General features: G+C 42.1%; 1 protein-coding gene across 5 annotated transcripts in view; it reads right to left on the reverse strand.

The window, feature by feature from the left end:
• The window catches only part of BAIAP2 (BAR/IMD domain containing adaptor protein 2), a 134,346-nt gene that overhangs the window by 53,688 nt on the left and 63,554 nt on the right, over nt 1–17,104 (reverse strand). For all 5 annotated transcript variants that reach the window (XM_077924082.1, XM_028714668.2, XM_028714691.2 and 2 more), the window contains exons 4-6: nt 12,070–12,131; nt 11,244–11,315; nt 9,391–9,528 (exon numbers count right to left, since the gene is read on the reverse strand). In XM_077924082.1, coding sequence (XP_077780208.1) covers nt 9,391–9,528; nt 11,244–11,315; nt 12,070–12,131 — 272 coding nt within the window. The remainder of the gene's footprint in view (nt 1–9,390; nt 9,529–11,243; nt 11,316–12,069; nt 12,132–17,104) is intronic.

The following is a 17,104-nucleotide window of genomic DNA, read 5'->3' on the forward strand; positions in this document are numbered from 1 at the left end:
ATTTCCATTTAGAAATGACAATGTAATCATGCAGAAGCATCTTCAGTGGCAGATGAAAATACTTTAATCTAGCAAGTACATACGAGAATATGCTGGAATCTGTGAACTGCACTAGTTTAAATTTTAAAAAAAGAGGCACCATTTACGAGCCACTGAAACACCTTCCTGATGAGACAGAGGAATGACTTCATGGCTATTCCTCTGATATTTTTTGAGAATAAGCAACATTTTACTCAGTGGCACTAACCTCTTGAATAAACATGCACAGGATCAGGCTTTTAAAAAGTTGCGAAGTGCAGATTCTTAATTAAGAATCATATAAGAACTGGGGACCATTTTACCTATGAGACTGATTTACCCCACATGTGCCCACTTGGATTGGTGGAACTGGCACTATGATAGCTGCCACATAATACCCATTCTGCATTTGTAATAACTTTGGAACTCACTGCCTGTTGAGATCAAGCAGGTGCCTTCACTCTACTCCTTCCTGCGCCTTGTTTAGACAAGCCTACCCAGGCGCTTAGAAAGTTGAGGAAATTTTAATCTGTTCTAATGTTTTAACATTTGTGTGTTTTAGACTAGGTTGTAATTTTATCTTGCTTTTCTTGTCTTTATCTTTTCGTATACTGCTTTGAGCTGTGAACAAATTTTATGAAATAAACAGATATAATTAAGCAGTGAGAGGAGAGGAAAATTTTGTTTGCACTTGAGGAGATGCCTCTCTAGAGCTTACATGACCCTTTTCTGACATATCTCCACCAATGCACAAACATGGTGTCAACTGATAGCATCACAAAACAACATCCAATGGATACAAATGTGAGAAAGCTGCTCTGACCAATACCAAACTACATGTTAATCATTCAACAAGCTTTAAAGATTAAGCTGTCTAGTGCCAGGAAGAAAGAAAAGGCAATCCTCTCACGGAGGAACAAACACTCCAACTGCTCACATCCAGACAAGGATTGCAGTTAAGCTGGGAGTGGTTAGAACTTTGCCAGAACTTCAGTGTTCAGACACAACAGAAGGCTTTACTAGTCTCTCTCTTTCCACCTTGCTTAGAATTAAACACCACTGTTAATGAGTATTCATGCCACTAAGTCAGCTCACAAAATGCAGACATCCGTATTAGGTCTACAGCAAATGTGTTTAAGGGGCCAGGGGTGTGGGAAAAGTGCACTGCAGCCTCTCGCAATGTTTTGCTTCTCTCAACCAACAGTTTCAGACGTCTTTATTGCATTTCAGCAAGCAACATTTCACCACTCCCCCAATCACATTGCTACAATGGTAGGTGACAAGGTACTTGCCTGTTTTCTCCTTCTACACAAACTACACAGGAGTTTGGTCTCCTGTTGGATCAGACTGGGCACACATGTAACATACAGTCATACCTCGGAAGTCGAACGGAATCTGTTCTGGAAGTCCGTTCGACTTCCAAAATGTTTGGAAACCAAAGCACGGCTCCTGATTGGCTGCAGGAAGCTCCTGTGGCCAATCAGAAGCCGCATCAGACGTTCGGGTTCCAAAGAAAGTTCACAAACTGGAACAGTCACTTCTGGGTTTGTGGCGTTTGGAAGCCAAAATGTTTGACTCGTGAGGCATTCAGAATCCAAGGTACGGCTGTATATTCAAATGAAACGTGGCGAATGTATAAATTGAGAAAAATTGTACCTTATTGAGTAGTTAAAAGGGAAGGGAGCAGTGTTATTAATGTGTTGTATTCATACCATCCCAACATGGTGTAGCTGCAGTAGTATAAAATAAGAAGTTTTAAAATAGCTATTTTTGGTTGTGAAAAGGTTGTTCCTGTCCCTAACAGATGTTCCGTATCTTCCAATAGTCAGACAATTAGTAGTCTGACTTTTGATCCTGCAAATGCCAGAGCAGCAGAATTAGGAATTTTAAGGCAGGGAATAAATAATCCCAAAAGCAGCACAGAACACCTGTACTTAATGTATAAACTAACTTTTCCAAGCTCTGTTAAGGACAAAGATTTGATCTCAGCCCAGGTAAAGCAATCAGTGACCATTGTCAAGTATACTGGTATTTCAATCTTACTCCGCTAAGAGTGACCGCCAAAGAAGAAGATGATCCTGGCAGACTGGATTTCTGTTGTAGACTGCCTCCTTCTGTGATGTATGTATTATGTTTTTGGGGGGTGGTCTTGAGCTACAGGATGGGCAATTTCAAAAGTCTATATAAGGGCTTGCACACCATTGTTCCTCCTCCCTCCTGCATGTGGTGAGTTGCAACAGTTTAATAAAGATCAGGCTTACTACCTGCTTTGCTTCTCAATATTCTCTGGTTGGTCTCTGTTATTTTCTCCTACCGATAAGGGAACCCTCTTAAGGAGTCTATACGGGATCTTGGATACCCCAAAAGGGAAAAGAAGCAGGTTTTTTCTACATCAATATGTAGGGGAAAGAATCCCCCTTCCCACCACTCTTTGCCTTGTGACTTGAAAACACATGTCCATTGGGAAATGGCATCGCTCTCTAGAATGGGAACATTCGGTCTCTCTTCTATGTCTGCTATCTCTTTGACGTAAGATTTGGTATGCTGAATGAAATCTTCATTTGCCATTTTGGCAAAGCCGCCACAGAAAACCCCTTCCAATTCCTCATGTTAGACCCGCCGAGTGTATACTCAAGATTTGGATATTTATTCTACCTTATCTCCAGCACAGCCATTTGTCCTTTTTCCTTGAATAGACTTTTTTTAAAAAAAGCTTCAGGACAATGACAAAATACTGCAATTCTGCAAACAATGGCAACATACAAAATAAGCTTTTAAACTTCCTGTGGCTCTAAAATATGAAAGCAAGAGATTACAGAGTGTTTGAATCCTGGATGTTTAACAGCCAGTTAAATAAACGTACCTACTAAAGTAAAGTCTAGGCGTCTTCCTAAGTTGTAATGGATTCCTATTGCAACAAACAGAATTATGTTTTTCTTTAACTTTCAAGACTTGGGTGGTAGCAAATAGGTGTTTAATATATTTTGCTGATAATAAAAAGCCTTCAAGAAGCAACAAAGATTGGTGCATTCTTCCTCTAGTATTAGTATCCCACATACATCTCCAATTTAGCCAAAAAGTTGTTTCTCCACTAGCTTGGTCTGAGGGGTTTTTTTGGGGGGGTGGGGGAAACTGGGAAGAGAAAAATAATTCCATAAGCCAGGAGCATCTGGACCAAACACTAACTCTGCTGCCAGGAAGGGAGCGGTACTCTGTTTTTAAAATAACTACTGTCAACATGATCACACGCTCGTAGAACAAAATTGGGTGTCGATGCAAGATCAGGAGATACAAAGCCAAGATTGCATTTCATAGCCATATTTAGCATCTCTTTAGTCTACAGTCAAAAAGGAAATCCTCTCTCTCTGCACACATTGTTAATGGGTTATGGCCAGCAGGATACCCTGTTATCAACCAGCTGCTCACAGTCCACAGACATTTAGATCGGATCAAAGGAGTTTGCAGAGTACAATGGGCTGCAGAACAGTTGCTTGGTAATGTGGGTATCAGCACAAAATGGTCTGATTCACAGCTTATAACCATAGTTAAACTAAACTATGGTTGAAATGTGTACATGCACTGTGCTGCTGCATGCTGCTGAAATCGTGGGCACTTCACTCCTCCCCTGCTCCTGTTGTGGCTGATGAGAAACAAGCCAGGATCTGTCTCACCATTTCTCTCCTAACAAACCACAGAGTACAGTGGAACCTTGATTCTTGAACGGCATCGTTGATGAACAAATCGGCTCCCAAACGCCGAAAACACGGAAGTAAGTGCTCCAGTTTTCGAACGTTTTTTGGAAGCTCAATGTCTGGTGTGGCTTCCACTTGAGTGCAGGAAGCTCCTGCAGCCAACTGGAAGCCACGCCTTGGTTTTCGAACGGTTTCAGGAGTCGAACGGATTATGTTCGAGAACCAAGGTACGACTAAGGCTTGTTCTTGGCTTACCAGACAATGCTTGTTTGGAGAGAAACGAGCCACAAGTCTGGATCTAGATGTAAACCTAAGACTAAGTTTTCCTTATTGAAAGGGAAGAGGGGAGAGAACACCAGCTGCTACATGCAGGCAGATAACAAGGCACCTCAGCAGACCATATCCCAAAAGTTCTCCTCCTCTCTTAAGGAACACACACCCAGGTTTCACCAATTTCAACAGGAGAATTAAGCATACGTCCAACTCTTCCACTGGAACAAATTATACTTTAAAAAGGAACCGCTTTGGCTGCATTGTGCCCAAGTTTTAAAAATTTATTACAAAGCCAAAATTCTTTTAAGAACGGCCTGCAAACCTATCAGAGCACAAACCACAAAAGAAAGGAACAGAAAAAAACGATAATACCATCTGAGCAAACTGTAGAGCGCTTTATTTAACAGTGCTGGGGGGGGGGGAGGAAATCCTGCAATTTAGCAACTTCTGCAACACTGTTAAAACCCAAAACACTACCAAAGAGATCAGCACTTTCTAAATTCCAGCTATAAAGAAGGATTTTTGAAAGTTTGAAAGGCTGAGCCCTTTCTTTTTCACCTCAACAAGCAGTGATAATATAATCCACCCATTCTTCCGCTCTCAGTTTAGTTCCTGCTGCCTGAAAAACAGAAAGGTTTTATATTTCTTTACAGTGGGTGAAGGTTGCTTTTTTTTTTTTTTTTTGCCTCAGAATGAAATCTGTTTCCCACCTAACAGTTTAATCTAATTTGCAGCACAATCCTACCCAGAAGTCAAGTCCCACTGAGTTAAGTGGAACTTACTTCCAGGTAACTGGGTATAAAGACTGCAGCTAAAATGTACATAAACACCTCCTGAATTCTATCCTAAGTTACAAACTGCAGACTTTGTTGGGCCTCAACTTCATGCCCAGCTTTCTCTCCCCTGCTCCTACCTCCCAATTTTTTTGGGCCCCTGAGGCAGAAAATCCCATCTGCACTTCTCCCCAGTCCCCACTTTTCAGAAAGTAAAAAGCAACAAAAATAAATAACATCATGCTGCCCTTTCATGACACTCAAATTTAGGTGCCAACGGTAGGGTCAGTTCTGTGTTTGAAAAGGATGCTGACATTAATCAGACATTTAAAATACAGCCTAAAAAGAACTCTGTGCTACCATGAGGTAGGGTGAAATGGCAAATTCTGGGCACCATTAAAAGCAGCAACTTGTCAATTATTTGGGGACTTTGCCTCTCCAGTACTAAAATCTATTCATCTGGCTTTGCTTCATGCTCCCATGATAACAATACAGTAGTAGCTCGGGTTACATACGCTTCAGGTTACAGACTCCACTAACCCAGAAATAGTACCTCAGGTTAAGAGCTTTGCTTCAGGATGAGAACAGAAATCGCGCGGCAGTGGTGCGGCGGCAGTGAGAGGCCCCATTGGCTAAAGTGGTACCTCAGGTTAAGAACAGTTTCAGGTTAAGAACAGACCTCCAGAACGAATTAAGTTCTTAACCCAAGGTACCACTGTAATCATTTCTTCTTTATGAAAAGTATTTGTGAATGAATGCATATTAAACATACCTAAAACTGCATAATCCACATAAATATAGTGCATTCTTATGTATATATTTTTTCACTTATCTTACCCAACAAATATTTATCTGCAATGCATTTGAATTAGAATACTCCTTTGGGCTTAATTGGCCTGAACATAGCTGCTCAGGGTCAATTCATATAACAAATTTATTCACTCAAGTGTGCAGATGGTAGCAAGCGAAAGCACAAAGCACAAGGGCCTTCTCGGGAGTGGCGCCCGCCCTGTGGAACGCCCTCCCATCAGATGTCAAAGAAATAAACAACTATCTGACTTTTAAAAGACATCTGAAGGCAGTCCTGTTTAGGGAAGCTTTTAATGTTTGATGTTTTACAGTGGTAACTTGGGTTACAGACACTTCAGGTTACGCGTTTTCGGGTTGCACACCGCGTCGAACCCGGAAGTACCGGAACAGGTTACTTCTGGGTTTCAGCGCTCGCACATGCACAGAAACACAAAATCGCTCATGCGCAGAAGCACCGGATCGTGACCCGTGCGTGCGCAGACGCGGTGCTGCAGGTTGCGAACACTGCGGGTTGCGAACATACCTCCACTCACGGATCATGTTTGCAACCCGAGGTTCCACTGTATTGTGGTTTTACTATTCTGCTGGGAGTCACCCAGATGGGCAGGGCATCATCATCATCATACTGCAGGTCCAGCACTAACTGGATCCCTTAGATTAAGTTAGAAAGGCTTTGCTTCCTTTTTAAATCTACACTATATTAGAGAGAAAGAAAAATGACAAAAACCAAATACACAAGTACTGTCTGGGTGGAGCATGTAATAATGTACCGTAACAGTATTCTTGGCACAGACATCCATCTTATACCTGCCAACACAGCAAGGTGGATGAACAGATTCTTTCAAACAAAGCATAGATAGCTGCACCTTATGACAGTCCTTCCACTTGTATTTAAGTAGCAGGCATTCAGATGGGTTTAAAAGCTCAGGTGCATGCCAAATTTAATTAAATCTTCAAGGGAACTATGCTAGGCAACAAGCACAGCCTCATCAATACTTACACATTTGGAAACACAATTTTATTTCTCCCTACAGCATCTCATACCAAAACTGGGAGACCAGATTCTTAAAACTACTTTTAGAATTTAGAATTAAATTCAGACCTTGCATTTTCTTTCCCATCAAATAGCTCAAGCCAGTTTGAGACTCATTTGCTGATAAACACTCCTATTTCCCTTCAGCGACTCTTTTCAAATCACACAACCAATTAAAGAACAAGTAATTCATTGTTGTTGTTGTTTTTCATGCAATTAAAACATGTGGCCTTCCCCAGCATAATCTCTAGGTTAATCACCAGGCAATTATTTCCTTACACCTGCATCTAAAACAACTGAAAAAGGCCCTAGGATCTGTTGTCCTCTATGCTTAGCTCAGAAAATATGAAGTTAGTCTTAACCTCCAGTTACCATTTGGTTAAACCCCGACTCTACAGGATAAAGTAGCTGGTAATGGTTACACAGTGCATATCAAGGCAGGAAGTGTTTGCACCGAACAGCTAAAAAATAAACTCATCCACCTAATCCAACCAGATTTAAGCAAATTGCTGGTGAAGCAAATTACAACTCCCATTATCACTGTCTAGTGACCATGCTGGCTATGACTAAGGGACCTTTGGAGTCCAACATCTGGAGGGCCGCAGATTAGCCATCCACTTATCTACACGGCACAAATTTTGCACTGAAGCAAAACTTGCTTGCAACTTACAGTGACAGTGGTGTGCACAAAAACGCTGGAAAAAACCAAGTGCCTCACTCATGTTCAAGAGCAGGCTAGGGATGGTTGAGAACTCCCAAGGAATAGGGTGACGAAACTATAAAGGCAAAGGCAAGTTCCCTAGAACTCTTGTTATACCCTCTAATTTCATATGCCACTCTGGTCTATGACAAGGAAAAACAGAAAGCAAAAAGTTAGGTATAATGTCTTTAAAGCCAGAGCATGTTGACGGAATCCCTACAAACATATCCTTAAGACTTGCTGTGCTTGCAGGTTTACAGGTGAGGCACCAACTGGAGAAGGCAACCGACCTTAAACCCATATGAGAGAGAGAGACACAAAGAGAGAGAGATTAACCAAACAAACATGCTTGTTTTACTCCTTGAGTGTCACTAGTCTATCAATGCCTGTGAAACAGGTCCTCTTTGCACAGCATCCATGCCTAATCATTTGGTTTTTTAAAAAAAAAAATGGTAGTAGCCTTTTTCATCTTTTTTAGTGCATCAGTCTTCTTGAAAACAGTGTGTGTGTTTCCCTGCACAAAAAAGAACAATTTCCTTTCCTCAAGATTCATGCAATGACACTTGGTTGCTCTCACCAGGCAACAGAGACAGCCTGTCTTAAGACTCTCATGCCTGTCTCAATCTCTAGGGGACACTATCAAAATCTGATTAGAACACAGCATGGCGCTTATCAAGTGTGCTTGAAATCAGAAGTCACTGACTAGGTATTTGTCTTGTCAAATGAAAACCCCCTCTGGCATAGGCAAGAGTAATTTATTTATTCATACATGCATATTTAAGATTGGAAGTGAGGAAAGAGCAAATGAAAATTAAGAGACCGGGGAAATATTGTTAACAGAAGGCACTCTGATATATTTTGTGTGTGTTATCAAACACACAATGCCAAAGGAAGCAAGAAGGGAGTGAAGAGTTCTCAGTAGTTAATTCATTAATAAAAAGACATCTCAACTAATTTGGTTTTTTTGAAACTCTACTCTATAGCTTTCACAAAGTACTCTACTACAGTTTAGCGCAGACTTAAAGGTAAAGGGACCCCTGACCATTAGGTCCAGTCGTGGACGACTCTGGGGTTGCGGCGCTCATCACGCTTTATTGGCCGAGGGAGCCGGCGTACAGCTTCCGGGTCATGTGGCCAGCATGACTAAGCCGCTTCTGGCGAACCAGAGCAGCGCACGGAAACGCCATTTACCTTCCCACCGGAGCGGTACCTATTTATCTACTTGCACTTTGACGTGCTTTCGAATTGCTAGGTTGGCAGGAGCAGGGACCGAGCAACAGGAGCTCACCCCGTTGCGGGGATTCGAACCGCCGACCTTTTGATCGGCAAGTCCTAGGCTCTGTGGTTTAACCCACAGCGCCACCCGTGTCCCAGTGCAAACTTACACACGTTAAAAATTGTTATTATTGTTACCACCACTATCCCTGCATCCTACCTTTTCTCCAAGGAGCTCAAAGTGGTTTACACTGTTCTCTCCCACTCCATTTCACTGTCCAACCATGTGTGGTAGGTTAGGCTGATAGACTGGCCCAAGGTCATCCAGTGGCCTTTAGGGCTTGGAACCCTGATAGGTGATGGCGCACAGTGGCAAACCCAGAAGTGACCAGCCACTAAAAGGGCGGGGTGGGCATAAAAGGGTGTTTCAATTGCACACAAGCACATAACGACCCAGAATGCAACTCAGGGATTATCTGTAGTAGCTACTAGTGACAATGGTTATTTAAGCCACCTTGAAAATGTTCGTTATCCAGAAAGGTGGCTTGTAAGAGTTTAAAAATAAATAAAAGGTTGCAGCTTTACACGTGGATGACCACGCAGCTATCACTCAAGATGGCTCAAGCCCTCCTGGATGGGAAACATGTTAAGTATTATTATTACCCCAAGCGGCTTCTATGATCTGACCTGAAACTAGCCAAACTATGGGAGTAATGCCAACGTATAGCTTGCCTGATAAGATGCAAGCATTGCCATATGTAGTTAGAAGAAGTACCACGCAGATCCTGCTGGAATCCAGCACCAGTGAGGAGAACAAGTAGTGATTTTTTAACCCAGAGGCCTTTGCAGGCAAACGAAAAGCAAGCAGCGCCCTACCTGCAGCTCCTTGTCAGAGTATTTTTGAGGGTTCTTGCTCCCTTGGCTCTTCTTCCGGAGTTTCTTCAGTTCAGCCTGGCACTTCTCTAGCGAATCCCCCTTGTTCCTTTGCTCGGTTTGGTACTTCTTCAGAGCAGCCTGTATGTGGAAGAGGTGTGAGTAGCTGAAACAATAATATGCTGAAGGAGTTGAGCAGAGATTTCCCCTGCTCCTAATGAGCGCAGCTAACATCCTCCCTACAGGCAAGAAGGTCCTGACCTCACACCTGCTGAAGAGGGTATGTTTTGAATGAATACATGTTTAGAGAAAAAAGCTGGCTTCCTCTGGGGGAAGTGGAGAAAACACATTCCCAGTAACCAAGAGAACAGGGGTCCTAGCAGAAGGGAAAGTTAACACAGCATGCTCTTACATGCTTGGGGAAAGGGCTGTGTTTGGGTTTTGAAACCTTTTGCCCTTCTTCTTTGGGTGTAGTAGTTCACCCTGAATTTGGAAGCCTTAAAAAATAATAATAAAGAGTCTGCAGAGGGAGGAACTAAGAGAGAAATCCCTTATCAGTTTGGAACAGTAGAATTCAGCTCAAAAAGAACCACCCAGTTTTTCCAAGAGGGACTGGTGCTGCTATTTTAAAGCGATGTCCACTTCTAATTACCATATGTCCCTTTCTACCAAACTAATGCTTGGCAAGTCAGTGGCAAGCAGACTGTTAGAAACTAGGCTTCTTATCTGGGCTGTAAGATCACTGGGCTGCAGTGATCTGGGCTTTCAAAGTTCTGGACGTTTCCATTTCGTTCAGAAGGAGAGGAGAAGGGAGAGTGGTCCATGTCAAAGTTTTGGATAATAGAATGAACTGAAGAAGCAGGCATATACACACACACAGGCTGAGTTTTTAATGTAAAGAATTATCACCTCTGCTTCCATGGCAATGTTACCTACTTCAACTTTAGTAGCATAAACATTCACAATCCCACTGAGATTTAATGACTCATAACTCCCCGTGTTCATTTCATATCTAGAGATGGTCTGGTTATGCTCCCACACAAATGAGAGCTAGAAAGTGCTGGATTTGAGGATAATTTATCTAGTTCTGTTCAGATTAACAGAATAGAGCAGAGAGTCTACATTCAGAAACCATTTGTATTCTCTCTTTAAAATTTTTAGTGCAACTCAAACTCTTCGCAGACACAACCATAAATAGGAAGGTGGTGGGAGGGGAGGACAAGAAAAACAATGGGCTTTCATTTCCTGTTTCACAAGCTTCTCCAACATATTTAAAATGGATTTTTTTGCATCTCTGGGGTACAGGGGAACTGAGTGAGATGTGAAAGTTCCCCTTTCAACAGAGAGAAGTTCAGAGAAAGAGTGTGGAAGTCAACTGCACTCTCCTAGCTCTCTTATCATGTCCAAAATGTCTCTTGTTTTGAATGCAAAACACCAAAACTACAACACAAACCCTGCAGCAATGCAATGGGTTTTGAAAAAGTGAACCACATAAATTTGAATCCCGGTGGTTTTAAACTTACAAAGGATGAACACACTCATGATATCTTAACAGATAAAGCATAATCTGAATTAAGTGAATGTAGTTCAGAACTTGTCCTTCAGAACATATCTTAAGAAATGCCTTGCAGGATCCGTTCAAGGTTCAACTAGTCTAGCAGAATTTGCAAGAAACTCGGCCACTGGTAGGTTGGTATGTGCACCCAGATCATGATCTTCCTTGTATCTACCCCTTGTCTTGGAACAGCCCAAACATTTATGGTGGTAGTAGATCAACCAGTTAAATGCAACTATAAATGCAATCAGATTTGAGCCGGTGATCGGATTACATTAAATATAGATTACATATTACTTACACTTAGATACCGTGAATCCAGTTCTACTTTCTGCTCCAGTTGTGTTAATAGCTCATTGTGGAAGGACTTCAGCTGAGAACCAAACAGAATGGGGGGGGGGGAGATAATATATTTAGCAATTTCAGTATGTGAATACGAGAAAGCATGCTGTGAAGGGCAACTAATCCACATGGGACCTTTGCATCTGGGCATGTGTACACAAAACAGAACGTGAACTAGTACAATAATATAATACGTAGGACAAAGCAGCACCAGAACAGCCAAGCCAGCTCTGAGAAGACAGGTGTATTTTATTTATTTCACAACAATTAAATGCCACTTGACTGTAATAAAACCTCAAAGCTGTTCACAAAAAGAACAGAACTGTAAAATTATCAGTTAAAATAAAGCAGTTTTTTAAAAATGTAAAAGCACAATAAAGAAGCAACGAGCAGTTATAGGACATGGGGTATACCTGCAACAACATAAATCATGTGGAAATGCCTATATTTTCCCCCTGAATAAAATATGAGGAAAGTTTACCTGCCTTGCTGCAGCAAAGAGCTTTCCTGGCGCTGCATGAAATCAATCGGTCAAGCAAGAATCTTGGTCCACAATCAGGTTTTTCCCCCTGCAGCTTCAATTATTTCTCTGACATTGCCGAGGCCAGCATATGATTTATGATTTTGTTTGCCTCATGGCTTATTCAACAGGGGGCCTTATTCTTATTTAAAGGACTTGGCAACTATTTCACAACAGATGTATTTTAGATCCACGTGTATCAAACAGGCTGCCTCTTGGCCAGCCTCTGTAAAAGGGACATGTCAACAGGAAGTAAAGTGCTTACCATCTCTTCCAACTGATTCTGAATCTGTCTGTGGACTTCGGCCATTTGGAACAGAACCTCCCCTAAAAAAAGGCAAAGACAAAACAGGGAGGGAGGGAGGGAGACCAAAGGAGACATTTTTAGAGACCTTTCTGCATCAACCTTCTCTCTCTTCCCTTTCCCTTCAAACTACAGACCTGCAGTTGTTTTTATTTTAAAAAAATCACTTCAGTTTTGCTGGTGCCTGAGGAAAGAACACTTCTTTCGGAGACTCATTTAAGACCAACTCAGTTTAAACATACAATACGTGCTACCCCAGAATACATGGTCAGTTAGGCAGAGTTAGGCAAAAAATTGACACCCAGCATCTTACAGTCTGTTTCTCTCTGTTTGGCTGTGTCTATCTCTCACCAGGAGATGGTTATTCTTTCTCAAAAGTGCATTATAAAAGGTTGAGCATCTTGTGATGTTCTATATTTAAGGTTTGTCTTTACATGCAAAAAATAACAAAGCATTTAAATAGAGAATACAAAAATGATAGAATAAGACCAATTATCAATGGTTCTTGGGTATATTAAAAGTTGTGTGCAAGTTTCAACAGTCTTCGTTGCAGAACGCTTTGCGCTGATTGACAAATCCTTCGTGCAGACAACAAGCCAACTCAAGTTTTCTGCAAGCTTATTTATTTCCCTAGAGACCCTCATTCAGCAACAGATGTATTTCCTTAGAGGAGACTCTGTGAACATTGCTCCCACTTCCAGAACAAAAGCAGCAGCACAAATGCAATCTTTTAAAAGATTTTATTTGCTAAACAAGTGGCACTTCCCCCAAACTGGTAGGAGCATATGTCACACCAATTGGCTGTTCAGCAGTAGTAGCCTTGCTTTCAAATAACAGGAACGACTGCTATGTGGACATTTCCAAGCCCATTGGTTAGTGCACCTTGCTAATTATACTCCAGATTATTGGGGGGGGGGGGACAGACCCAAAGCAACAGCAGCATAATACCTTTATTAGGACCAGGGGGGTTTGGGGTTGTTTTTTAAAGGTTCTTTCAGGTTCACCAAAACTCTTCTTCAGGTTGCATATTAAGCCCCCGACCCCCAAAAATCAAACGAAGGTGCAGAGTGTAGGGTTGCCATATTTCAAAAAGTAAAAAACCAGGACACCCCTAATGTTGTTGAGCTTGATGCAATTCCCAAGTCTGCAGCTTGTAACAGACTTAAGATGGAATGGAGGAATTTTAGAGGATCGGCAGAATAAGTTAATGGAGTATGTGGAGTTAGCGATGCTGACTGCAAAGATAAGAAACCATGATGAACATACCATAAGAGAGGAATGGGAAAACTTTGGAGAACATTTAAAGAATTTATTTATATTTATTGAATTTATATACCGCCTTATACCTTGAGGTCTCAGATTTATAACAGTTACATAAATCTCCAAGTAGCAGCTAAATCAATTAGAAGGTGTAGAAAGATATGTAGCACAACTAAGAGTAAAAAGGAACCCATGGAGGGGTGTGGAAGTCGAATAATGTAGAAGGATAATGAAGAATAGTGTGAAATGGATGTACCAATTTACTGTTAAAGTAAGTAAGTAAGTAAGTAAGTAGGGGGGTGTATGTAAGTAAAGGGGGAATTTTAAAGGCAACTTAATTAGATTAAATCATGCCTTGTACAAAAAGCTTGCATGTTGCAGCAAGGCATACTGGGCTGAGGAAGCAATGGCGAATCTCCCTTCAAAAATCTAAGAGCCAACGGGTATTCAGCTCTCTCTATGGCACTAATTGGAACACACAGGTTCCTCTTAAGGCAGAGAATGGAAATAAATCAGAACCTGGTAGCCGTTATATTGACAAAGTTGCAGATTAATTAACGTGCGCCATCTATAAAAGGGTCCCATGTGCTCCAATTAGCACTAGAGGCACATCAAAATAACGGCTGCCTTTTAATATTTTCAGAGGGAGGAAAAAACCTTTGCTCCTTTGCCCTGGTAGCTTTTGGTGCTATCCAATATCTTTTTGCAATAGACATGCATTTTACACTTTCTCCTTTTCCATCTTAAAGCTATTATTAATTTAGGCTGGATTTTTCATTAGACCCAACAATTCTCTCTCTCTCTCTCTCTCTCTCCTCCCACCACTTCACCCTTTTGTTATGTTGGTTAATATCCAGCCTGAAGAATAATTCTGGCTCTCTATTTTGTGACTTTTCCATTGATCCCAATAAAAAATATTGTGCTGCTGCTGTTCTTTTTATCCACCCTCGCCTGCCCACAAGCAACTCAACATGGATGGCTCCATTTTTATTTTTATTTGGTCCAGAACGATACGGTGGTTTGCAGTTTGGTGAAAATTGTGTTAAGTAAGAGTTGGTTCAGCGGAACTTATAAGTAGTGAACTTTCAGAAACAAGCAGGTTTTGGAATAGCATACATTACGTTCTCCTCATTTAGCTATATGGCCACATGCAGATCTCAATAGCAAACAGCTTCTCAGCTAAACTCTACCCACTAGTTATCCACACTGTGTTGTTGCAAAAGGAAAGGCACTGTTGAAGTGCAAGATCATCCTGCTTCTAATTTGCTCAACTTCCCACACATCGTATCAAATTCTTTCCCCCCACTTATACCTCTCAAACTGCTTTGTGATGATAAATCAGTTTAAACCAACTCAGGCAATTAGATCTGTTTTTGTATTTTCTTGCCCCTATAACAGTTTGAAAACTATATTAGAAGGCATTAAGAGTTGCCCAGGGCTACCTGCTGACTCTCTGGTAGAACCAGACCCAGGATTCAGTATTTGAAAATGATTGATCAGTCTTTAGAGCATGAATTTGACAACATGAATTTGACAAAACTCCGTGAGGCAGTGGAAGACAGGAGTGCCTGGCGTGCTCTGGTCCATGGGGTCATGAAGAGTCGGACATGACTAAACGACTAAACAACAACAGAGCATGAGACACCTAATCTCAAGGTCACGGGTTCAAGACTCACACTGGGCAAAAAAGATTCCTGCATTGCAGGCGTTGGACGGGAAGACCCAGGAGGTCGCTTCCAACTCTACAAGTCTAAGATTCTAATATGGCACATTGGGACACTCTTACTTAACAGTTCCCTAAAATTCAGAAAGCTACCATTATAACACAACCTTTTACTTGGCTACTTATGTTGAAAACTGCATTCTAAATTAACTACTGTGAGCTATTAACTCCCAAAAGTTGGAGAGGGTGCAAAATGCATGTTTAAGACAGCACACCCGCTTTCAACTGAATGCCGCCCCCCCCCCAATCCCTGACACTAGAGGCAGTTTTTGCTCTCTACCAAGACACTGAAAATAGCACATGGTAGATAAACAAGAGAACCAAGTAAATAGACAAAAACTCTCTGGGGAGGAAAATGCCAAAGGTTTATTCCTTTAAAACTACAAACAGCAACTGCTGATTACAAGAGTTGCACAGGGGATGTAAGAAAATGGTTTCACTACTGTATCTACATGAGGCAGTTTATTAGATCGTCATTTTGGAAACATGCCCTGTAATTTTATAAGCTTTCTACAGTCAAGAAAGTTATTATTGTTAGTACTCAATGCAGTATATGATGCAATTTATGTTGTACAGCTTTTCTAGCTTCAGAACCTGAAGCCATTGCAGCTCTGGCTGTGATCTTGCCAGAGCTGATAAAGATAATCGGGGTCAAATAAAGCCACCATTTGGATGGGGAAGGCCCAAGTGACTATTGAATTAATACCGCAGTACAGAGAATTGTGGGAGTGCAGTGAAGCCAAGGGGGTCTTTGAAAGCTGCCTTATATGTCTCTTCCTTTTCTGCTTTAAAGAGGTATACTCCTCCACTTTCTGCCAAGTGAGGAAGTCAATTATAAAGGTAGTCAATCATGACAAGTCTAGGGAAGGGAGGATTATTCCACTGCTGCAGGGAATGGCTTCACCAGACTTGTGTCTCCTTCTCCCTTTTATTCCAGCCTATTAAAATTCCCCTTTGGCCACGCAGCTTCCTACATCTAGTAGAACATGGTGCCCAAGCACGTGGAGCCACATGCCGGTCACGTGTGCATATGTCATAAGCCACATAGTGATTTACTGAGCACAAGAAATACACTCATACATACAGATCCACCATTCCCACTTTGCTCGCCCCTTGTGGCACAAGGTGGATAAACACGTCAGACAATTTTGAAGGTCCAAACCAGGGCCACAGCTTACCGGTAGTTTTCCGCAAGAAACCACTAAGATCAGGCATAGGCAAACTCGGCCCTCCAGATGTTTTGGGACTACAACTCCCATCATCCCTAGCTAACAGGACCAGTGGTCAGGGATAATGGGAATTGTAGTCTCAAAACATCTGGAGGGCCGAGTTTGCTTATGCCTGACTAAGATCAAGCCCACAAACAAATAATAATGGTTTCCACTGGTGACCTTGGACCAGTTACTCTCAGCCTCTCTTGCCTCACAAAACTGTTGAGAGGATATAAAATGTGAAGGGGTGGGGTGTTTATATGCTGCCTTGAGCTCCCTGGGGAAAAGGCAGGAGTAGAAATGTAATTAAATGCAATTGTGCCATAAGACCCTTGGCAGGCAAGATTTACAAGGACAATAATCTAGCGCAGGGGTTGGGAACTGCATCCAGGTGGCCAGATCCTTACCTGCCCCGTACCCTCCTGCAGGAAACTCTTGACAAGTCATAGACCGTCAGCCAAATGCCAGCACCTGCAAAGCACTGTGCCTATGCAAGCACCAATGATCATGGCAGCCTGTGCAAAGGTACCAGGTTTTGCAAGCACCAAGCACCAACTGATTCCAGCTGCCTGCAAGCCCCACTTTCAGCAGGAAGCTGCATTTTTACCTACTCCACACATGTTGTCATATACAGCGATGGGCTCTGCGGGGTGGTGAATGCTTCCCTCTGTGAGGGAGCCTTCCCAGACTGCAAGAGAACCAAGTAAATAGACAAGAGGCGGTCGATGGTGTAAGGTTACAGGGAACCAGGTAGAGGGCCTTCTCGGTAGTGGCGCCTGCCCTGTGGAACGCCCTCCCAGCA

The sequence above is a fragment of the Podarcis muralis genome, chromosome 2 (genome assembly GCF_964188315.1).
Source record: "Podarcis muralis chromosome 2, rPodMur119.hap1.1, whole genome shotgun sequence".
Classification (NCBI taxonomy): domain Eukaryota; kingdom Metazoa; phylum Chordata; class Lepidosauria; order Squamata; family Lacertidae; genus Podarcis; species Podarcis muralis.